At 35.7% G+C, this 25,838-nt stretch overlaps 1 protein-coding gene across 3 annotated transcripts in view; it reads right to left on the bottom strand.

Annotated features, from left to right (window-relative positions):
• CDH12 (cadherin 12) overlaps positions 1 to 25,838 on the bottom strand; it is a 1,052,064-nt gene that overhangs the window by 257,678 nt on the left and 768,548 nt on the right. For all 3 annotated transcript variants that reach the window (XM_019812450.3, XM_019812457.3, XM_006928094.4), the window contains one exon: positions 10,740 to 11,157. In XM_019812450.3, coding sequence (XP_019668009.1) covers positions 10,740 to 10,970 — 231 coding nt within the window. In that variant the 5' untranslated portion in view covers positions 10,971 to 11,157. The remainder of the gene's footprint in view (positions 1 to 10,739; positions 11,158 to 25,838) is intronic.

Below are 25,838 nucleotides of genomic sequence, written 5' to 3'. Positions count from 1 at the left end.
AGAAGCTCCAATTGTTAAATAAAAACAACGTTTTTCCATGTATTTGAAACAACAACAACAACAACAACAGCTACTGCTAGTTTCCCTGTGCTTCTTTGGCACAAGGTGAGTGTAACTGCAGCTTGAAGGAAAACATTTAGTGTTCTAATTTGTACACAGTCATGAAACAAAGAAAAAAAATTTCTGGGTCCCTAGCTGGCTCAGTCAGCGCAGCTGGAGTTCAGGACTCTTGATTTTGCGGTTGTGAGTTCGAGCCCTATGTTGGGCCTAGAGATTTTTTTTTTTTTTAATTTCTCATCACAATCACGTAGTGGATAAAAAAAGTATTTTAAATATTTTCCTATATGATGCTCAAAGTATTTTAATCAAAGCCAAAAAAAAAAAAAAAAACTGGAGGGCTGTGTTTTCAAAACCATTTCTTATTATCTGCCTTTATTTTTAAAGTACAGTTTTTCTTTCATTTTAATTAATTAAGTAAGTAATTTATGCTTTCTAAAGCTACAATCCTGGTCCTTTGGGGATGGCTTCAAAAGTTACAACCGTGGCTGATATGGTCAATACAGCCGCAATTCCATTTTTCCATATCCCAATTCCTTGTTTAGTGTCTAAGTCTACTCACCAGAGAGTTGTATCTTGAATATTTTCCATATCATGGGAAATTATCATTCTTCTTTCAATACCCAGAGCTTTGAAAATAACCTTATGAATTACAAACTTATATTCTTTATAATAAGTAGCTGAAAATACCATAACATCCCATAAATGGTTCCAAACTATATGAGGTCATTTAAAAATTCAGTAGCACTGAATACTTTGTAAAATAAAGAGAAATTTAATTCGATATAACTATCCACTTTTTATCATAATAAATCACTCTTTGTGATGGAAAAAGCAATTCAGATGTTTTAATTAAGGAGTGAGACTATCAGTATAGTTATAAGGCTGTCTCCCAAACAATTATTGATATCAGTGGGTAAAAAATACATTATCTTCTATCATTTAGAAAAGAAAAAAATATGTAGGTATACTGCAAAGGTTATACTTATTTAGAAGATAGTTAATTTGTGAGATCAACATCATGAAGGGCCTGAAGTAGACTTGAGTTCCACCTCTCACTTATATTTATAATTCTAAGTCCAGATTCAGAATGAAAGAGAGTATGTGCTTGGAGAAGAATTTTTTTTAAGTTGCTTGAAAAAAAGGGAGAAAGGGAAGGAGCCATCATTTGACTACTGGTAAAGCAATTCAGTCAGCTTGCTGAAGAAAGCATTTTAAATTTTTTCTAACTTTACTGAGTCACCACATTACATGGTGTTGCTTCAGTAAGTCAACACGCCATACAGCATTGGGAGACAAATCTCCATCATCTCTCAGCCTTTTAGGTCTTGCACAGAAAGCATTAAATGTCCTTTTTTTCAAGACTATATTTTCAAGAATTTTTATATAGCTAATAATTTTGAGAATTTGAGATAGTGTCTTCTTCCAAAGCAAAGGACAGGCATGTTTACTACCCCATAAAATATAGATGATGTCTCCCTCTCAAACAAGATGCAGGCGTTATCAGACTTCCTCTCTATAAATGTAACCCGCTGCATATGCTGGCATCCATCTGGGTCTCTTTTTGCCCATATGGTACATGGGGCAATGGGAACTGAGTCAATTATGAAGATGCTCAGGCTGCTTGCTGTGCTGGGAGCAGCAATGTCCCTTTTCTCAGACCCAGTCATCTCAAGTTTTCTTCCAACATTCATGAAACTGTGGGGGACTAATAGTTCTTGATGGCTGACATAAAGCAACAACAACAACAAAAAGCAACGGCATGCTTTAGTAATGAGTGTAAGCATGCATTGAAAGTCTACTCTAGGGGCGCCTGGGTGGCGCAGTCGGTTAAGCGTCCGACTTCAGCCAGGTCATGATCTCGCGGTCTGCGAGTTCGAGCCCCGCGTCAGGCTCTGGGCTGATGGCTCAGAGCCTGGAGCCTGTTTCCGATTCTGTGTCTCCCTCTCTCTCTGCCCCTCCCCTGTTCATGCTCTGTCTCTATCTGTCCCAAAAATAAATAAAAACGTGGAAAGAAGAAAAAAAAATTAAAAAAAAAAAAAAAAAGAAAGTCTACTCTAGGGGTGCCTGAATGGCTCAGTTGGTTAAGCCCCAACTCTTGATTCCAGCTCAGTTCTTGAGCTCAGAGTCCTGAATTCAAGCTCCACACTGGGTTCCATGTTGGGCATGAAACCAACTTAAAAAAAAAAAGTCTACTCTAAAGTGTTACACTGATATATGCTATATAAAAAATCTCCTTTATGCAATCTTGATGGGAAATTCAGGGGTAGAAAAAATCCACTTTTATCATAGTAATTTCATAGGGTTATTTATATTGATGAAACGTCAGTAGAAATGAATTATGTGGTGCTTCGTGAACAATGAAATATATATAAGTGGTACTTTTTATGACAGTGGCTTCTCCTTTTTCAAAGTTAGGGAAAGGGATGATTCTCACATACATATATATTATGTTAAGGGTACCAAAATAATCCACTTATATATCAAGTATATGCTTGAGTGTCATAACTGTGACATATATTCACAAACTCAATGTTTTTAGAAGAGGAGAACATTAAATTTGAAATCTTTATTATTCAGATCACTCTGTAGTCCCTATTTTTCTGTTATCTTTTCATATAGGTGACATTTCCAGATACTTCTCCAATCATCCCATTGTGTCCTAACTCTTATCACCTGATAAAATATGCAAGTTGTATCGGTTTATCAAGAACCTTTTAGAATCTCTGTTAGAGAGCACGGTTTCTCAAAAAATCCAAATAATATTTTATAGAAAAAAATTCTAAACATATGCATGCATATACATATGTGCACACACAATGAACTGTATTGTGAAGTTTATGACAAATGCATTTAAGATATTTCTGATAAAAATATAATCATATGTGATATCATACTATTATTAGCCATGGATAGACATACATGTGCTTAAGTAGTTACATGTGGATCATTTTATAAAAACCTGGAATTAGAATCAAAGTCTCCTAACTCTTTATCCTAGCTGTTAAGTAACTATCATTAGTCAACATGCACATTTAATACAAAGAAATGGTTAGAAGAAATGTATGGATGAAAAGATAATTAGAGGTAGAGTGGAAAAACAGCACCAGAAGGAGGTGGAGAGGAGAAGAAAGGAGAAAAAAAACAATAAGAGTGAATCTAAAATCTTAATGCTGTCCAGTGCTATTTTTGAAATGATGTTTTTAGGGATTCATATATTGATTTAAAGATAGTTAATGGGGTGGCTAGGTGGCTCGGTCTGTTGACTGAGGTTTTGTCTCAGATCATGGTCTCAGGGTCCTGAGATCGAGCCCTGTGTCAGGCTCCATGTTCAGTGGGGAGTCTGCTTGAGGATTCTTTCTCTCCCTCTGCATTCTCTCTCTTTCAAATTTAGAAATAAATCTTTAAAAAAAAAAAAGATAGCTGAATTTCATTCAAGGTCCTGCCAATTCAATTAAACATATTAAACCTTTGTGGTACAGCTATTATGTAATGACTAGTATGCTAGAAACAAGAAACAAATTGTAAAGGAGAAGAGAAAAACTGACCTACAGTGGACAGTATTTGGCAAGAACTTTAGTATACTGTGTTATGTGTTCAGATTCCATATCAATTTTTCTTTTAACTATATTGCTATCTAATGGAATCTAAGATGATTATTTCATATACAGCTTCATTTTTTGAGAGAAACTATAAAACAAGGGATCTGTTTAAGAACGAAGGTATACAATAAAATATCAAGTTTACCTAAAAAGCTTTTAAAAAAAAAAAAGAGCTAAAATGGCTCCTTCTGGTGTTTTTCTACAGAAAGAGTCGGTAGGTAAAGATGCTTTTATTAGCCTCAAGGTTAAGCCATTTGACAGCAAGATGGATTAGATATAAGATCTGATTTCAGATACTTGAATACACTGCAAGGTTCCCAGGTACACGAGTTAGGCAGGAGTCAAGAGTACCCATACAGTTTTGTATGAAGATTGAGTTGATATTATGAACATTGACTCTCAAATGAACAGGAATTACTCTGATATTGAAAGTTTAAATTTAAGGAGCAAATTGCACCATGAAAACCACATTATAGGCTTCTCAAAAAGCTACATGACTCATGAACCAGATAGATGGATAATAGATAGGTAGATAGATAGATAGATAGATAGATAGATAAAATGCTGAGCCATGAAAACATCTTTTAAATGTGTTAGTTTAACTTTATGATATAATTTACATTTTTATTGGGTGCAGAGAGTTATGTACATGAATAAAAATATCATCCTAACATTGTGTTATTTTAGAAGAAATTTTGGATAGACAAATTATTTTTTACAATGCAATTAGAGCTATTTTATTACATGTTTAAATTTTTTAAATGTTTATTTTTCAGAGAGACAGAGAGAGACGGAGACAGAGCATGAGTGGGGGAGGGGCAGAAAGAGAGGGACACAGGAATCTGAAGTAGGTTCCAGGCTCTGAACTGTCAGCACAGAGCCTGACGTGAGGCTCAGACTCACAAACTGTGAAATTATGACCGAGCTGAAGTCGGATGCTTAACTGACTGAGCCACCTGGGCACCCCCAATTAGAGCCATTTTAATAAGCTATTGTGCTATCTCTTCTTTTTTATTATTCTTTTTCTTTGCTAATCCAAAACCAAATCCTACATATAATTGCAAAAAGAAAAAAAGAAAAAAGAAAGGGAAAGAGAAGAGAAGAGAAAAAGAAGAGATGAGGAGAGACGAGAAGAGAAGAGAAGAGAAGAGAAGAGAAGAGAAGAGAAGAGAAGAAAAAGAAAAAGAAAAAGAAAAAGAAAATTCTATTGCCATGGCCTTGAATTATATCTGCAACTCTTCCCTGAATCTCCAGCTTGCTGGCCTACCCTGAAGATTTTTGGACTTGAATCTCCACAATCATGTGGGCCAATTCCTTAAAATCAAATTCTCTCTGTTTTGCTCTCTCCTTATATATAGAGACATACACATACACATACACATACACATACACATACACATACACGTATATATATACATATGTATATACATATATATACACACATGTATCCTGTTGGTTTTGTTTATCTGCAGAACTCTACCTAATAGAATGCCTGGCAGATCAAACCAGGCATATACAGAGGGCATAGATCAATCTCTTTCAACTACACTTTTGAAATCTATTCACTGTACCTATTCCTTTTGCCTTTCTTTAAGCTCTAAAGAAAATCATTAAACTATTTTGACAAAGGTCACCTCTGGCTCACTGACAAAACCAGTAGAGGCTTTTTCAGTCATTATTTAATTTGATCTGTGAATTGCAACATTTATTTGTCATTTTGCACTCCCCAACTTTCAGTTTATTTTCCATCACACTATTTAATATCTTTGTTTTGCTTTTTATTAAATAGATCTACCAAATTCTTCTTCCCTTGTTTCTCAGTTAAAAGTCAGGGTTCATATACCTGCTTGTGATTTTTCCTAGAGTGTGTTGCCCACTCTAGGTACTGATTTTGATGATCATCTGTGACCAGTTACCCCTATATCTGTATATACCATAGGCCTCTTTTGTGAACTCCAGATTAATATCCTAAATATATATGAGATACTTTACCTGGGTATGTCTAAGTAACTATGGCTGTGTAAAGTCTAACAGCGATCATTTTGTTTCTTACTTGCGTCTCAACTCTAGGCTGGATACTAGTGAAACAAAGCCAGAAATACGAGTCACTTAGTTTACTTCTCCTTCTCTTTCATTCTCTACATGCAATTATCCACTAATGTTCTGTCTCATCCTTTTAATTCCCATGACCGACAGATCTTGAAATATTTTATAATCTGTCCACCTGTCAAATCTCCAACTCTAACATCCCATTCCCTCGTTACTTCCTAGACAAGACCACTGTAACCTTCTCCTACTTGTTCTCCCTGTCTCCATGCCTGTTCCCCCATCTGCAATGTGTATTAAATGGCACTCTGGGTGCTCATTCTATAACTGCAACTCTGTCCATGTGAATCCTCAACCACGACATATTCATGGATCATGACACCTTGATGAACAAATTATACTGTATGTAATATACAACATGGGACTATAGATATTAATATTCTATTGAATATTGGAAAGTTACTAAGAGACTAAATTTTAAAAGTCCTAATTTACAAGAAAAAATTGTAAAAAAAAAAACAAGGAAAAAATTGTAATGATGCATGGTGACAGATAACGAGACTTATTATAGTGAGCATCTTGCAGTGTGTGCAAATACTGAATCACTATGTTGTACACCTGAAACTACTATAATGTTTTATTCCAACTACACCTCAATTTAGATAGATGATAGATATAGATAGATAGATAGATAGATAGATAGATAGATAGATAGATAGAGAAAATGTTACTAATCTTGGTATCAGAATTGAGCCTCTGTGATACTTTCTGTAGTTACCTACCCTTAACAACTGGCTTTACATTCTCTGATTATATTGAAATATGGTTATCTAAAGCTCACTTTGAATTTTCAATCCTCAGTGCTTATAAAGTTTTCTCTCAGATTCTGTCTTCTAAAAAAATGAGCCATCCTTCAAGACACATCTCAGGGGCGCCTGGGTGGTTTAGTCGGTTAAGTGTCTGACTCTTGGTTTTGGCTGAGGTAACGATTTCACGTTTTGTGGGTCTGAGCCCCAAACTGGGCTCTACACTGACAGCACAGAGGTTGCTTGGGATTCTCTCTCTCTCCCCCCCCCCACTCTCTGCACCTCCCCTGCTCACTCTTACTCTCTCAAAATAAATAAATGAACGTTAAAAAAAAAAGCCACATCTCAGATGCTCCCTTATCTGTGAAGGCTTTCTCAAATTCCTCTATCTTCTAAACAGACCCACAGACTTGCTTTTGTCTCCACCATCCATAAAAGGGTTTTCATTACAGTACTTTCAACAGAGGATTGAAATTATTGTTACCATAAGATAACGAACTGTGGTATTTTCTGGTGCAATGGAGCTAAACTACCTGACTTAAAATCCTAGTTTCAACATTTATTGCCTGTTGGGCCACGGGAAAGTTACCTGACTTTTCTGCACCTCAGTTTTCTGATATGTAAAATGGGGCTACTAGAAATCTTTTTCATAGTGCTATTTTGAAGACTGCATAATTTTATGTATGCAAGGCAACTAAAACAGTGACCAAAGTAGCACTCAGTAAGGTTTACTGAATATAATTGTAATCTAAGGACTTCATATATAAATTGATCCCTACAAGGTTTAACACTTTTTCAAATTGCAATGCATTCTCAATAAACAACATATTGAGTAAACAGATGCCTCCAAAATTAGAGTTTATCTATGTTTCAATTTTTAATATTTTTGCCATTTTAAACAATTTAAATCTAAGAATCACTGCTAACAAAGATCATGTGCAATGACAACTAAATTTCCTAAATAATTACTTGAGGACAATTGAGCGGCATTTTCTTGGTACATAGCTTTGAGGCTATAATATAACTTAGTATTACACAGGCATAGGAACTCAGTTATACATGTTGGTGCAAGCATCATACTCACTCTGTGAGTGTGTGTGTGTGCATTGTGTGTGTGCATGCTTTTAGTAATATCTGTTTTTGTTTTGTTTTGTTTGATGAGGACTTTGAGCAATTGACAGCATCTGAATTAAAATATTTTGCTGATCAAATTCATTTCTATGTTACTCTGCATTATAGTATCTTGCACTCATCCAAGTATTGTAGTAAATCTAAAATGTCTATTTGAGGAAATCCTTGGTTTTATCTCTGGACACCCTTGTGATTTCTTTGTATAAAAAGTATTCATTAGAAGCAATGTCACAGTTTGGTCTTTCTTGAAAGAATGTCAACATTAATATCTGCTCCTTTTAAATATAACAATTGTTGAGGCTAATGTCCACTAAGCTATTCAGGATACTAACTATAAATTTCCACATGAATACATTTTTTATAATTGAAGCTAGGGACATACATTTTTCTTCTCAACAAGTGGAGCTTTCAATAATGAGAACTGTAAAAGTTAATGTTTTCATAGATGCCAGTGTTGCAAAAAACATAAAGTTAAATTTGAGGCTCAATTATAGTAGTTCAGTTGACCACTGTGCTTGGCATTTTTGGCATTTGCCTCCTTCCCTAGCCTTGAATTCTATATTATTTATGATATTTTATTTTTCTGTGAACTGTCTCAAGGCCTTTCTAAAAAGAGCAGAAGCATAAATATATTAATATATGTTTACACACATACACATAATGACTTGAAATGGTCCCGATGTTATTATATTACTATTCCCACATCTAGACTCATCAAGACAGAGGTAATTAAACTTTAATTTGTTTCCATGTGGAAAGGAAACCTTGGCAACTCTTGTTTCATCTGCATTGGGAACATACATTACGAGAGAACCACGGCTTTTCACCACATGTTACAAAGGTGTGACTGAAAATAATGTTGTTTTAATTTAATAGCAGGTTAGATCTTGGACCCACTCCTTTAAAAATCTAATTACAAACACTAATTCATCTTTTAAATGAATTGCATGAATTCTATACTATAGTAGCAATTACAAAGGTGTGATTCCAGATTATCAAATCAAACTTGGAAATACAATTCCTAGGTGAAATGCTACTCTATTTAAGATAGAGTAAAAGTCAGTTTCGTTAAGTTTTCAACAAACAATCCTCTCACTTCAGATTCAGGCAACTAAAGGCTATGAATCTGCTTCAATCAAACCCAGAGAGAATACTTTCTCATTAGGTACTTGCCAGGAACCTCAATGTGAAGTCTAGTTTCCATCATAAGCAGAGTTGAGAATATGGAGACCCATGAGACCTTTTTAGAGCTATGCTACCTGTCCATTTGTCTTAGATTTCAAAACTTGATCTTTATATTACATTAACTCATAAGAAACAAGTGTACTAGAGCAACAGGAAACTATCTCACCATAATGATTATTACATTTCATGATCATATAGAGGAATCATATGAGCAAAAGCAATTTACAGTAACATCAGGGGGCTTCCATGTTTTGGAATGCTTTCCCTCAAATTTTCTGAGACTCCTCTTTCCCCAGGTCTATTTGTGGGCATCAGTGCCATCTGGGTCAGGGTGTCACGGGCTGAACTGCAACTGCGTGGGCTTTAGTGACCATTTCCCCCTTGAAGGTGCCCTCTTTCTACTTAATTTTGGGTTTATCAGACCCCCTGTGAAAGTTCAGAACCAACACCTGTGGAGTTGTCCCAGGGCCACATGACCAGGCCCTATTCCTACGAGGTAGTCTGTCAAGGAGATTGCTTCTGCTAATGGCATTGTATATGTTTTACAAAATCGCTAAAAATTGGACTTCCAAAACGGTACTCAAAGACAGATTTGGTGTGACTCAAACTTTATATAGAGATAGGTAGCCCAAAGAAAATATTGGCCCGAGGCCCCATATACCTCAGAGAAACCCTAGCTGTGTGTTCATTTTCAACAAAGGTTCTATTTGAAGACCTTTTCCACTTTCGTATTCAATATTCTTTAAACAGATTTCTAAAAGGTAAATTCCAAAAATATCGTGCAAATAATTTAAATCTGGACTGGATTTGCTTCCTTGGACCTAACATTGGAATCATAAGACTCACCATATTTCTCATAAGTTTAGCCTTCCAGAAATCTCTGAGGACTTTAATGTGCAACAGACATGCTCTTCTATATCAGCTTCCTAGTACTCCTCTTACCATCGTTTTCTATTTCTGTCTTTGGATTTATTTTAAACTCTTTTTAAGCATATGTGTTTTTATGAAAACCATGGTAAAATCCTTTAGAACATTTAAAAACAGTTAATTGACGAAATATAAATAAAACAAAATATTTATTTTTCTGGAAACAATAGTTTTTGTGGTAGCATTGATAAGTTCTATCTACTGTAGACATGGGTCAAAAATGTTAGGTAAGGAAAACAGCAGTAAAGCATAATTGTGCTGACACAAAAAGGTGCCATTATCTATTTTGTGAAAAAATAAAATAAATTTCTATGAACTTACAATCAGATTGAAAAATGGCATGCTGTGTTGAATATTGAGGCGTATGTATTTGGGTTCCAAAATGTATTACTTTGGCCACAAATAGCTTCATAAATAGCTTGCAAAACATATAATAAATAAATTATTTCTAAAGTATGAGCAAGCCATGTAAAATACTTCAAAACCATGTTCCAAGTAGTTTGACATCCTGGCCATTCAAGGATATCAATAGCAGGTTAGAATATCCAGGCTGGTTATTGTTTTCTATGTCTCTTCTTGGTAAGCAATTCCAGAATGTCCGTGAGCAATAATGTGCTGTGACAACACTTTTAATGAGGTTTGATATTTTAACTGTATGTCTTTAGTAAAGGGTGTTAAAATAAAAATAAATAAATAAATAATAGGAACAGAACTTAAAAACAAAAGTTTAAAAATAAGAAAAAAAATATATATATATATTCACTTCAGTAAAATAACCAGGGAGAATTGCGATAAAGAGTGATTAAATGATATTCCAAAGCTTACCCGGGCCACTGGGTCAGGAAGAGAAACCAGGTCTCTCGGATTTCAATTCCAGTGTTCTAGTCACTGGTTTGTTCAGCTCCTGTGCAAAACATCCATACACAATACACAATGCATTCTCCCCCTTGCAATTAAGTGGTTGTCAAAAGAAACACGCCATTACCTTTCCCACATACTGAGGCTCGGAGCCCATGTATTCCTCCAGCACAAAAAATTGATTCCATACCCAGCCACGTTTAACTCGCTGGAAATGTGATCGCCTCCCTGGCAGGTGGAGAACATTTTCTGTTGGTTCCGTGGCTAAAGTCTGTTGTGGCTGTGGCTGAAGTGGTGTTAGGAGACCTCCATCAAACAGGACCCAGAGAAGCAGGGATAAGCAGTTCCTTGTGAGCATTGGCAAAGGCTTTCCTGCAGCAGAGTAATAAAAATTCCAGCACTTAACGTGGAATTGTGGAATCCAGGTTTGAGGTGTCTGTGGCCTCCACCACTTAACTTTTCTGTCTTATTGCAGAAGTGATAATGCAGGCATCAATCCTTTGGATGAAAAGGTTTCTGCCGTATCACATTCCATCTAAAGGGACCTATAAAACAGATTAACAAAGATACATTAAATTGACAGAATTACATGATGATAATCATCAAAACTCTCATTATGTCTGCCAACACTTAAAGAAACAGAAGTGCACCTGGGTGGCTCAGTGGGTTAAACGTCCTACTCTTGGTTTCGGCTCATGTCATGATCTCACAGTGTCGTGAGTTCGAGCCCTGCATTGGGCTCTGTGCTGACGGCAAGGAGTTTACTTAGGATTCTCTCTCTCTCTCTCTCTCTCTCTCTCTCTCTCTGCCCTTTCCCAACTCAAGCTGTCTCTGTTTCTCTTGAAAATAAATAAATGAACTTAACAAAGAAAAAAAGAAAACAAAAGCAGAGAGGATAGACTGTAAAATAATTACACTGCTAAATGGACACTGCTATTCAACTTGCAAATTTGGATAAACTAAGTTGTTTGCAGTCTTCAAAAGCTTTAGTTGTAATGAAGCAAAGGGTATACCATTAACGGAAGCAATTTCTAAAATTCAATAATCATTTTAAGGCTAAAACACAGATCATTATTTTTAATGTGGACTAGGTTAAAGTAGGGCTTCACAAAGCCACCCTCTGATATTTGGGGTGGGATAGTTGTTACTGGGGAGCTATTATGTGCATTTGACTTTTAGCCACATTTCTTTCCTCTGCTCAGTAAGTGACAGGAGCTTCCTCCCCACTTACTCCCAATTGTGACAACTAACATTTTCTCCAGGCATTACCAAATATCTCCAAGAAGCAAAATATGCCAAGATCGAGAACCATACACTTAGGAACAAAAAAATTAAAAAGCGAAAGAAAATCCCTAGAGTTGGAGAATAGGAAGAATCAGACCTTCCAGGAAAGAACAAGATAAATTACTAAATGTAATTCAATGATATTACTGAATGATAATGTCAGATGGTTTTATAAGCCTGTATAAGCTTTCACTTTAAAGAATTGCTTCTCTAGCCTGGATATGTGGGAATTATTTTGTATAAGGTGGGCACTTGGAGCAACCTTGGATCCCCACCACACAGATAACCTCTCTTCTGAATTTAGGTAAAGGGAGTTTTGACCTCTTCCTTACAACAAGCAACTCTTTTTTTTTTTTTCTTTCATTCACTTATTTAAGGTTTATCAAGTGTCTACAAAATCTTTTATGGTACAGTCAGTGAGAAAACATACACAATCCTTGTCTTTCTTAAATCAGAAGCAGAAAATAAATGTAAAGAAAAATAAATGAGAGCAAAGTTACTAATGCCTGGGGGAAGAAAAACAAACAAACAAACTAAAACAAAAACAAAAACACAACAGACAGAATATCCTGATGGCAGAAGTTAAGGCAGCAAAAGCCAGCTTTACATGACAATTGCACTGAGAACGAAATGGACAAGAACAACCCTATACACCCTGGGAGCAGGGATGGGGAAAATGCAGTTCAAGCCAGCACGGTTTTATACACTTGGCACTACACGCTCACTGCCTACAGACGAAAATTGGAAGCTTTTCAAGAGCCAAAAATGTTGGAGGCTAGAAATTATATAGAATGCTTCCAAAACAAGAGAACTAAAATCAAAATCAATATATGTTTAATTAAACGTCTCTAAAACATGGCAACTTGTCAGCTGCAATTCAGCTCCGTGCTTATTCAGTTATCCACAACATAACCAACATGATAATGCATTCCTCACAGATATTCAAATTTAAACATTTAATGTGGGAACCATGCTTGAAATAACATGCGAGATGGGAGACATCCAAAAATTTTAATTTGAAAGCATTCTATAAGAATACTCTCCCCAAAAAGAAATAAAAGAAGATGTGATCATTTTTCTTTTGTTTGAAGGGGTGAGACTGTTAGATACTGACAAAGACATAAGTAGGTATATGTTTAATTGCAGCTTTTTATTCTGGCAAAATCATGTTCATAAAAAGTCAGCTTAGATGCGCATTGTCCAATACGGTAACCAGTAGCCATATGTGTCTATTTAGCTGAAATGTGGCAATTTGAGATTTTTAATTTAGGTAGCAAATTTCAGAGAATTAATACAAATAAGGAAGAATGTAGAATATTTCAATTTCTATGTTTATTACTTGTGGACATGATAACATTTTGGATATGTTCGGTTAAAAAAAACTATTAAAATTAACCTCGCCTATTTCTTTTTCCTTTTTTAATGTGTTTACTAGAAAGTTAAAATTATATATGTGGTTTGCATTATTTTTTATTGGACAGCAAGAATTTAAATCACAAACTATGGTTGCCACTTCAGTAATTCATTCATAATATTCAAAACCAAATACCGAGCATGAACTGTTTATGTCTATGTTGACGATACGCTGAAGAGGTCAGACAATATTTGCAACGGTTTTCAGTAAGTCTGAGCAGGCACAGTGCACATACTTTCTTCATCTGTACTCAAGTTGACATTGCTAACTAACATCAACATCCAAAGTGTTCTAATTTCTTAGTCCTTCCCTTTCTTCCATGTGTCTCCCCACACTCAGGTCAATCCTAGCCCACACGTACACAGGGCAGCGGGGGCGATAAACGTGAATAGAAAAGATGAGTGGCAGGAACTCTGACTTCCCAAACCTAGTTTAATATATGTAATTAGGCTGCATTTTTATTTTTCTGTTCCATGCAATGTTTCTCCTCCACGTTTTAGGGGATCTATGATATCAAAACTCAGAGTTAGACAGCAGCGACACCTAGGGTTATTTCTTTAAGCACGTGGGTTCTTTTTTTATTTTGTTTTGTTTTTTATATCAGGGGTTTTTGACGTTGGGCACCTGGGTATATTCGTCATCACAGCAACCAGTCTGGTTCCAGCTACCCTTTCTCCTTTGGAGTTGAAGTATCCAAAGTCTGAGTGTTGATCCTTGATAGAGTAATCTTTTAGAACTTCTCATCTGTTTACATCATTCCCCTTCTGTTACACTAAAATGTGTGTCTGTAATCCGAGGAGATCGGCTTATAAATGATTAGTTAAGTAGAGAAGAATTTGATTATAACATGAAAAGTATGTTGTTTCATAAGCTAATTCCTCAACACATTAAAAATTTAGCTCACAAAAAAATAATAGCCAAACACAAACACAAAATATTGTAGTAAGGCTGAAGTTAACTGGCACTGTGGGGGAGAACAGTGTGGACTCATATCCCCATTTTTCTCATGTTCACATGGTCTTTCCTCTGGCTCTCTTCGGACACATGTTTTGTTCTCCCACTTTTATGTACCTCAAACTTTTTTTTCCTTTCTCCTTAAGATACAATTTTATATTTAAAGGGATATTTACTTATTAGCAGTCCCTTGATGCTCATATTTCCCTTAGGATGATGATTGCAAGGGGTGACTTCAAAAGTTTTGGGGATTTGCACAAAATCTTATTCTTTTTTCTTTTTTTGCCCATGAATCCTGCTGTTTTAATATAAATTCTACAGAATGAAAAGCTTTGTAGAAACTCACATATCATAGTGTAGTAGAAACATCTGTAATTAACAACTTAAAGCTGTCTCAGTGCGAATTGAAGACGTAATGTACAGCATGGAGACAATAGTTAACAACAGAATGTTATACATTTGAAAGTCACGAAGAGAGTACATCTTGAAGTTAGGATTTTTAATACCACACACAGGAGCTTAAGAGGACTTGCATGATCTACCTCTACACCAGCCTTGCCGTCTACCCCCTCTCCTGACTTCAGTTTTTATTAACAATAGTAATAATTTATATTACCATATATATATTATATGGTATATATGGTATGTATATGGTATTATATATATATACCAATATATATACGTATATATATATATATACCAATATATATATACCAATATATATACATACACCTATATATATATATATATATATATATATATATATATATATATTAGTGAATGCATAAATAGATGAAAACCTTGAGGGTTTCAAATCCTAACAAGACAAGGAATATGAGCCTAAAGACTTGACTTCCAAATACATTCTCTTTTCCAAAGCTAAGTAACTATTTCAATAATATTAGGGCAGCTTAGGTTTCCTTAGACTCTTTAGATCTTTTGTAAAGTTAGTGAATTGAAGCTATCAGGTCAACTTAGTTCCCTTTCAGTCAGGAGACTGGGGACTCCCTGCATTCACCCACCGGGATGTGAAAAGAGACACATAATTCTCGGCAGAGACGGGGCTTGGTGGAGAATTGCAAAAATTGACAGGGCCAGTGTGCTGACAGGATTGGATGGTGCCTGAGGATTAAGAAACCACACCACAGCCCAGCAAATCCACCCAGTAAAGTGTTAGACAGGCCAGATGACCTGAAGCAGTGTCCTACAGAGATGCAGGTAAGGTGGATTCCAGCTGTGCAGGCTTCTTTGCAGACAGTTTGATGTGGGGATGAGTGCCGGATTCAGCCAGAGGAGAGGGCAGCCCGTTAGACCGACTTGACAACTCTGAATTTGGAGGTTGCTTCCAGCCTTGGTATACTTAATCAAATCATAATAAAATAGGTGAATAAAAAGACGGGTTTTGGAACAAAACGGATCTGTTCACTGCATAGTTTTACGCTAAGTAACGATCTGCCGAGCAGCATTTGAAATGTGGGGACACAATCAACAACGTTCTCATGTCTGTGGCCTATATACATGATGAAATCAAGCGTTTTTTAAACTCCTCACTAAATTAGAACGTGTGTCCCTGTGCACTTCCTAACTCATGCTATTGCAGTGTAGTCCTAAAAGCCATTCCAGGACTCTATATACTGTGGTCCCTTGGTGAACAGATGAACTGATATTATTTTCAGTGCATGATGCTGCTCCCAGCAGATCCCAGCCTCCGGCCACAGTTGTCAGCCAGGGAGCTTTTAAAGTGCTATATCACAAGGAAAGTAATGTAAGGAGATTGAAGGACTCTGGTTCTTAAGTGAAAGAGAAACAACTCCCCCCAGGCATGAAACAAAGCCTAAATCACAAGGAAAAACTATCCTGAGCCATCAAACTGGGACCACTTGCCCCGGCACCAATGGTGTTGTTATCAGAGCGAGAATAGCAGACTTATTCTGAGGTGTCAGCACCCTATGGAAACATGTGAACCTTTAAAGAAGATGTATTTGTTACAAAGGACATCACCAGAGGTGTGTGCTATTCCATATACTGGATTTCGGGCGTAGTGTTTAAAAATTTATATTTCTCCATTATTCCTAAACTTTTGTAGAGCCAAAGTGGCTTTCTGAAGACTTTTCAGACCTGACAATGGGTCTCTGGAGTCAAACATTCCTTTGAGCAAAAGGAAGCTTGTTTTTTAATGATCATATATCAAAGGAGGGGATACTTGTATGTGAAATACCCATTATGTGAGTCTCCAAAGCTGAGAGATATCCAAAGGCTGTGGTTTCCACAGTTATTTACATAATCTTGGCTGTGTGTGCTTTGAAGAATAACTCCAGATAAAAGGTCTACTTTCTGCAAATTATACTGAAAGGGTCTATGTTGGAAGATATTTTATTAGGCTGACAGATATGTTAGTTATTACAAATGATTCTTTATTATGAGTATCACTCTAAGGCTACCTGCATCTTGGAAATCTTTAGTGGTGATTATGTCTGTGGCCTGTAATTTTACAAGGACACATCTTAAAGTTGAAAGAAAGAAAGAAAGAAAGAAAGAAAGAAAGAAAGAAAGAAAGAAAGAAAGAAAGAAAAGAAAAGAAAAGAAAAGAAAAGAAAAGAAAAGAAAAGAAAAGAAAAGAAAAGAAAAGAAAAGAAGAAAGGAAGAAAATTTACTGCCCCCCATCCCATCTTCTATATAAATGGTCTTTTAATTTCAAATAATACAGAGGAAGGTCTTGTTTTCCATATTACAAAGAAAAAGAGAAAATAATTTATGTAATCTTGAAATTATAAAAATATCAACAATAAACTCATACTTGTCCTCATGTAACTCTTTACCTTAAAAACATAACTTTTTAAATGTGGTTTATTTAACTTTACATTTAAAATTTTGTTTCATATTGTATAAATTTCATTATCATCCATAATTATTTAAATATTCTAAGCAAATCTGATAGTTCAAGAATTTGACTCTAGAAAAATTTTCTGAAGGTTTTATTTTTTTGTTTGATTTTTTAATGTTTATTTTTGAGAGAGAGAGAGAGAGAGAGAGAGAGAGAGAGAGAGAAACAGAGCTCGAGCAGGGGAGGGGCAAAGAGAGGAGACATAAAATCTGAAGCAGGCTCTAGGTTACTAAACCCACACCAAAAGGAAATTTACCTTCTCTGATGCAGCAAACCTTAATCCCAACTCTTGTCATTCATGAATTTGACACTGCGAAGTGGAGACAGCAAACCAATTTCTGTTGCTTTTTGGGAATGTAACAAAGATGTCTCAAGGTGATACTCTCTATGAGCTTAATTTGTGGAGTTCATTTATCCTCGCTCTCTGACTTGTACAGATGCTACACTGTTTAAAAAAAAAGAACAGAAAAGAAAAGAAAGAAAAGAAGAAAAGAAAGAGAAGAAAAGAAAGAGAATAGAGGGAAAAAAAGAAAAGAGAAAAGAAAAGAAAAGAAAAGAAAAGAAAAGAAAAGAAAAGAAAAGAAAAGAAAAGAAAAGAAAAGAAAACAGAAAGTAAAGGAAAAAGGAAAGAAAAAGAGAAAAGAAAAGAAAAAACTTCCCTCCACGACAGCCAACCAAGACTAAACTGCAGTTTCAACCTCTCTCAGAAGTGGGAATTTAAATCAAACTTGCTTAAATTTCCTGGCCAGCATGGGTGAGGTAATCTGTCCCATAACTGCCCCCTGCCCCTGCTTTTTCCTAATGGAAGGTAACCTTGCCTAAAATAATCCTTTCATTTCTTTTACCAGTAACCTTGTCCTGTCCCATTTCTGCCTATAAAATCCTTCCATTTGATAGAACTCATTTCAACTTGTTAGATAGGATTGCCCTACACATGAATGGTTGAGTCGTAGGTTGCCCTATACATGAATGTTTGAGTAAGCCAACTGGATACTTCAATGTACTCAGCTGAATTTTGTCTTTTAACAGATATGTTGGCAGGCACAGGATATGAAGTGAACTTCTGAGGACATTAGAAACTCAGGTAGGTATCCTACTAACACTTTCTAAAAACCATGGGAAAGCTCTTCTCTGTTCTGAACTCTACCCTCTTTGTGTTGAGCTCTTGACCTAATTGACTTTCCAATCAGTTCCCCATTTGATCAGTTCCCCATTTGGTTTCATCCCCAGATTCCTAGATTCCACACTGGGAACTGGTGGTGGTAGCTGCAGCTTCCTATTTATTTGGAATCAGTATTGAAATCCCCATTTTGGAGTCTGCTAGTTAAGTGCTCTCCCCAGTCCCCAGATTCCACACTGAAAACTAACAGTATTTCAAATTATGATTCCCAGGATTTTGGGCGGAATATCCCAGCCCTTGCTTCTGTCCACAAATTCCATGTTGGGAACTGTTGGTGGTTTAGTCTGGAATCCTTGCCCAGATTCCACTTTGGTAACTGTTGGTGACAGCTACGCTTCTTCTTTTGTTTGAAATTAGTCCACGGTTCCCCTTTGTTGATAACTGCTGGTTCAATCCTTTTCACCAGTCCAAAGTTCTATAGGAATTGTTTGGTAGTTCCCGGCCAGTATTGGACAGAGCCCAATTTAAGAACCAAACTAGGTCCACGGTTGGACTAGGGACCAGTTTGAACTGGACTGGGTCTAGTAATGGCTACTGCTAATGGGGAACTCAGAAGCAAGAAAGCTGCAAAAAATAGTGGGCATAAGTCAAGCATTTAAAAGCTATTAGTGCTAACTACTTCAAAAAGATTCCTGTGAGGAGGTAATTTGGTCAGAAAATGGGTCAGATTGACACTAGGTTGACCACGAACCTCAAGGAAATTTACATGCAATTCTGAGGTACTGTAAAACACCCCACAATTCCCAAACCTGTGGCATATCCCTCTCAGGTATTAGTTTGGCTCTGAGAAATCCAAAGGCTTAACTAAAAGAAATGCAACCTTTTATACCCAAAGAGTTGAGTGTACTAGCTGATTTTGTTTTAAGGAACTGTGGCCCATGGAAGCTGAAGATATTTAAAAATGAAAAAAAAAAAAAAAAAAAGGCAAAGTTTTAACAAAGACCACCTATAATTACAGTGGCTATTATGGGGCACATTCCAATTAGACAAGAGCTTCTCTTTAAAAAGTGAACTTGAGGGGCACCTGGGTGGCTCAGTTCGTTAAGCATCTGATTTTGGCTCAGGTCATGATCTCAAGGTTTCTGAGTTTGAACCCCGCATCAGGCTTTGTGCTGACAGCTCAGAGCCTGGAGCCTATGTTGGATTCTGTGTCTCCCTCTCTCTCTGTCCCTCCCCCACTACTGCTCTCATCTCTCTCTCTCTCTCTCTCTCTCTCTCTCTCTCTCTCTCTCTCAAAAAATTAATAAACATTAAAAAAATTTAAAGTGAACTTGAAAGTAAGCGTTCTCACGTTAAACAAATAGAATGAGCTACCTATTTTAATTGTCATGTAAAAGTTTCCTAAGGGCTTTAAGATTCCAAAATAACCTCAATGAAAGATGCATTGCAAAAAACTAATGAAATATTAAAGGCATAAAAGGAATCTGAAACACCTCAGCTCCCACATTGCATGCTTCTAGGGGTCCATCATCAAAATGTGGCCTCAAGGATTGAAGTCACAGTTATAATCAACTGGGCCACTGGAAAAGACCTTGTCCTCAAAGACCCTATGCAAATTCTTCAACATCCCTTTGAATGCCCCCATTATCTACTCCAGAATGAGGACTCCCACCTACATGGGCCACTCTCAAAGCTGACAGAATTCTGAGAGATTTTCTGATAAACTGCTATATTATTCTCCTAAACAACCAAGGGGAAACTTAAATTAATGGGGTTTTTCAGTACTGCCAGAAATATTTATTATTTGTCCCAGTGGAAAGCTGACAAGAAATTTGAAAAAAAAAAAATGACTTTATGATCAGAAATTTGAACAAATTGGAGGGGAATATTCAGACTCTGACAGGAAATTTTTTAGGCCTCTCTCCTAAGCTCAATGCACCCAGAGGGAAAACATTCCAACCTAGAGGGATGGGTGTGTTAGCCCTTGATATCATGTAGGTGGCAACTCAACTTTTGAGGAATTAAAAATAGCTGTCCTTGTTTACAAATCTAGTCTATACAAGATCAGAGATGTAGCTCCACAAACAATTCAAAGTCCACTAATCTTTTTTACCAACACCAAAACATCCTGTTTATTTCAAAAAACTTGTAGAATTGCAAAACGTCTTGCTATGGGGGAACAAAAGTCTTTCTAGGAAGAGATTTCATTTTTTTTTCCCTCTGCCTTTGAAAAGTAATTGTTATGCCCATATCTCCCTTCTGGAGAAGGGACTTCTCCAGAACTCTTATGTAGACCATCTCTTTGACACTCAAACTTCTGGTAGATAATTCTTACCTGAAGGAGCAGGAAAGGAGAGAGGTTATTTGAATAGATCCAACTTCTTTTAATACCTAGTAAATTTTGTTATTATTGTACCTAATTTATGGCAGCAATTTTAAAATGGAAGCTATGTGGTCTCTTTTTGTGTCTGTATGTTCATGTGTCTGTATATGTATTTATGTTGTAGATATGTGGTATTTTCTACCTCTGAATGATGCTGTCAAAATTAATTGGCAAAAGAGCTTGATTTAATTAGCTTAAAGAAAATTAAGTGCTTCTATAAAATTAAGACTCAGAAATATGACAGGACCTTAATCCAAATGAATTTTGGGTTCCCATGATCTAGAAACATATTCAGTAGAAAAGCTAGTTTAAGTTGTTGGTTTAAGTGAAACCAGCATGTCTTTAGTGTTATCAGCATTAAGTATAATACTTTTATTCTACCTCCACTAACTAGTGGTCAAATGGATTCATGTCACCTCTTACAGTTTGTCAGCAAAAACGATAATTTAAAGATGGTTAGCTCTTGTGAAATTTTCATGACTAATTTAAATATAATTATTAAGAAAAAGTTAATAGACATAAGATAATCAGTGTATAATGAACTTTCAGCAATATTTGTGTCTAATCAAATAATTTTCCCAAATCTTTTTGGTGACTTAACTCCTTAGAGTTTTGCTAAGTTAAATTAGATGATGGGTAGTTATTAAATACTTACATCATTTGCAAATAAGATAAAATACTGAAATATTTATTACTGAACATAGGTGTATCTATAAGATATCTGGAGGTGTTAGTGTTACACTGGAAAATTGAGGAAGAAATATGCTTCTAGAAATTACTAAATATATATATTCTTGAATTTGCCAATCTAAAGAAAGGTGTTATAACAAACAGTTCACAATTGTTTATGAAAGGGCGGGCCTACGCCAGCCGACTCCATCTTGTTCTGTGTCCTTCACCTTGACCACACCTCCTCCCCTTGACTCCATCTTGTTCTGTGTCCTTCACCTTGACCACACCTCCTCCCCTCGAGTAAACCCTCCCTCACCTGCCGGACCCTTCCCCAGGACCCCTCCCCAGCCAATCGGCTGAGGCCATAGCCATTACCTCACCAACTGCCCCCAGGCCCCAATAAAACCTTTGTCCTTTTGAAACTCGCTCTCTTTCCCTGGTATCTCACCGCTGCGTCGGTGCAGGTAGGGGATTGAGCTCGAGCTAGCTCGAATAAAGGCTCTTTGCTTTTGCATCGGACTCGGCTCCCTAGTGGTCTTTGGGGATCACGAATTCTGGGCATAACATTTACTTCTTAATTTTCCTAGGAAGTAAGGCTTCTAAGGGTTAAGAATTCTAATTAATGTATGCGATTAAAGCTAGTAGAAATAATAAGAGAAATATCTCCACATGTAAGCAAAGTAAAATGTGTGCTTTAATGAGGAAAAAGTCTTAGAACGCTTGTGGAAAATAAATCTTTGGGAAGGAATCCATGTGTGTGATCTGGGCTGTCTAAAATTGGAATAATTTTAATTAAGTGAATGAGCTTCAATATCAAAAGTAAGCTGGTACAAAATTAAACTTTGGTGTTCTCTGTTAACATGACAAAGTTTTCTTGAATTACTGTTCTGTTCTTTGTAATAAGAGATTATGAAGGGTTTTCTTCACCTTTAAAGTAATCTGCCTAGAAAACAAGAGTTTCATGTTTTATCAAAATAATATCCTATGCTTTATATCGTCTTAATCCCCTCTTTGATTACTTAATAAAATTGAAATTTCTCAGTATTACAAGCTAATTTTTGCTAACAACTATGTAACCTCCTATATTTGTCTTAAAATCTTTTTTTTTGTCACTTTGGTTAATTAGATAATTAGGTATTATTTCATAATAATCCATGATCTTATTTAGTTAAATGTTCAAACTTTTTTTTTTTTGTATTTTTGACAAACTTCCTAAACTTCACATTCTAAATAAAGTCTTTTTGACTTAAAACTAACTTTGAGATATGAGACATTCAATAGGTCCCTGGAACAGCTGGAAATTTTGATATGAAACAGAATTAAGAAAACAATCCCATTGATAATTTTATCAAGAATAATAAAATACTTAGAAATAAACCTAACCAAGTTGGTGAAAGACCTGTACTCCAAAAGCTATGAAATACTGATGAAAGAAATTGAAGATGGCACAAACAAATGGAATTATACTCCATGCTCATAGATTAGAAGAACCAATATTGTTAAAAATTCCACACTACCCAAAAGCAATCTACAGATTAATGCAATCCTTATCAAGATACTGACAAAAATTTCACGGAACCAGAACAAACCAATCTTAAAATTTGTATGTAGCTACAACAGAGCCCAAATGGCCAAAGCAGTCTTGAAAAAGAAGAGCAAAGTTAGAGATACCACAATCCCAATTTCAAGACAATTACAAAGCATATTGATCAAAACAATATGATACTGGTGCAAAAATAGACACATAGATCAGTAGAACAGAACAGAGAGCCCAGAAATAAACCCAGGATTACAGGGTCAACTAACCGAGAGAAAAAAGGCAGGAACATACAATGTGGAAAACACAGTCTCTGATACAAAGGTGTTGGAAAAACTGGACAGCTACATGCAAGAGAATGAAATGGGACCCGTTTCTTACACCATATACAAAAATAAACTCAACATGAACATAAATGTGAGACCTTGAAACAATAATATTCCTAGAGGAAAACATAGGCAGTATTTTCTCTGACATAGGACATAGAAACATTTTTCTTGATGTCTCCACAGGCAAGAGGAACAAAAGTAAATATTGAAAATACACCAAAATAAAAAGCTTTTGCACAGCAAAGGAAACCATCAACAAAACAAAAAAAGGCAACCTACTGAATGGCAGAAGATGTTTGCAAATGATACATCTGATAAGGGGCTAATATCCAAAATATATGAAACACTTATACAGCTCAACACCAAGGAAACAAATAATCCTATTAAAATGGTTGGAGGACCTGAATAGACATTTTTCCAAGGAAGACATACAGATAGCTAAGACACATGAAAAGATGCTCAACATCACTAATTTTCAGGCAAATGCAAATTAAAACCACAATGAGATATCAGTTTACACCCGTCAGAAGGGCTAAAATTGAAAAGACAAAATATAAGTGCTGGTGAGGATGTGGAGAAAAAGGAACCTTTGTGCACTGTTGGTAGGAATGCAAATTAGCGCAGCCACTGTGGAAAATAGTATGAAGGTTCCTCAAAAAATTAAAAATGGAATTACATATGACCCAGTAATTCCACTAATGGAATGGGTATTTACCCCCCAAAAAAGAGAACAAAAACAAAAATGAATTTGGATATGAGTACTCCTTTCTTTATTGCAATGTTATTTACAATAGCCAAGATATGAAAGCAACCCAAGTGTCCAATGACAGATGAATGGATAAAGAAGATGTGATGTATAATGGAATATTGTTCAGCCATAAAAAATATGAAATCTTGCCATGTACAACAAAATGGATGGACCTAGAGTGCATAATGCTAAGTGAGATAAGTCAGAGAAAGAAAAATAACATAGGATTTCATTCGTATATGGAATTTAAGAAACAAAACAACGAACAAAGAAAAAAAAAGAGACAGACCAAAAAATAGACTCTCAAATACAGAGAACAAACTGGTGGTTACCAGAGAGGCGGTGAGGAGGGGGATGGGTGAAATAGATAAAAGAAATTGAGTATACTTATTTTCATGAGCACAGAGAAATGTATAGAATTGTTGAAACATTATATTGTACACGTGAAACTATTATAAGTCTATTGGTTTATTATATTTGAATTAAAAATTCAAAACAAAATTAAAAAAAAAATTATAAAAAAGAGATTAAGTGAATTAGGTGTATTTGATACATTAAGTTACATGTAAATCATTGGCAAATGAGAAGTATGCCAAACCTTGTTTACCTTATATTTAAATAGGTATATATTAATATCAGCACTCCAAAAATTATATGAAATTCTTAAAATTATGATATATCCTGATATAATGTCATTCTAGGTATGATCTTAAAATGTTGTATTTCACAGAAATAACCAAATTTCCTTATCAACTGCATTATAGTGAACTCTCATCAGATCTTTAATCATGGTCATTTGTAAATCTTTTGTTACTCATCGAGATACTGTTTTACTCTGATGCTTCTACAAAAATATTCCTGCAAGAATGTCTCACTTCAAGAAAGCTCATGGACTTTTGACAAGTACAAACTTCTGATAACGTTAAGATTATAAAACTGAACTGGGTAAGATTTTCCAAAACTAGTGGAAACACTGGATTCAAGCAGAACAAATATTAATTACATGGGGTTGAATTAACTAAGACAATCATCATGAGTACTTATGACTCTGAAACACTGCTAGTTCCTTGATACTTTGTTCTTGCAGATTTAAGGAGATACTATACTTATGCTATGACTTACTGCAAGTTAGTAAAATATACCTTTGTAAACAAAGGTGAAACCATTTACTTTTTCTCCCTACTTGATCCTTTCAGAATTTAACAACTCTTGAGTATTCTTTTCATGGCAATATAGTTAGCTATCTGCCTAAGTTCAATAAGAACCTGTTCTTCTTATAACAGGACACAATTGAAAAGATTGAGTATATTACTAAAACTTTGACTGAAAGGATATTACAGGTAAATCTAATGGCCAGTCCTTGGCTTGGCTTTCTGGCCTCAGAGACTTGAGAGTTCAATCTGGGACTCCTTATGAAAAGTTCCAACAAAGCAGTCTTAAAAAGAACTTGTATGGTTAATCACTATTCTTGCTACAGTTATGGAAATAGTCAGGCTGAGTTTAATACAAGCAAATTAGTTTTACTCTGATTATCTTTGGTAAAAAATGGGGGTAACTGTAAAGAGAAAATTGTTTGCACCTTTGGGTATTTTAGATTACAATCCTGTTAATTGTCTTAGAGATTTTGTTATATACCTGTAAACTGGACTGGGTCCTGAACTGTTCTAGTTTCCTCAAATATCTGGCTGCAAATCTCCAAACTGACATTTCCAACTTTCTCCCACCCTTCAGATGTGGGAATCACTAAGAACAAAGATTGCCTTTGAGTCTCCTGAAAAGGGACTACACCAGATCCTCTTCACTACCCAGATGACAGCCAAAACCTCAGGCCTTGAGTATGTATCTCACAGCGGAAGAAGTTTCTGCCTGATAGCTAGTTCTGTGTAGATGCTGGAGACCTC

This window comes from Felis catus, chromosome A1, assembly GCF_018350175.1.
Source record: "Felis catus isolate Fca126 chromosome A1, F.catus_Fca126_mat1.0, whole genome shotgun sequence".
NCBI classification, from domain to species: Eukaryota; Metazoa; Chordata; class Mammalia; order Carnivora; family Felidae; genus Felis; species Felis catus.
The sequence above is the reverse complement of the archived record's forward strand: the minus strand, read 5'-3'. Positions and strand labels throughout refer to the sequence as shown.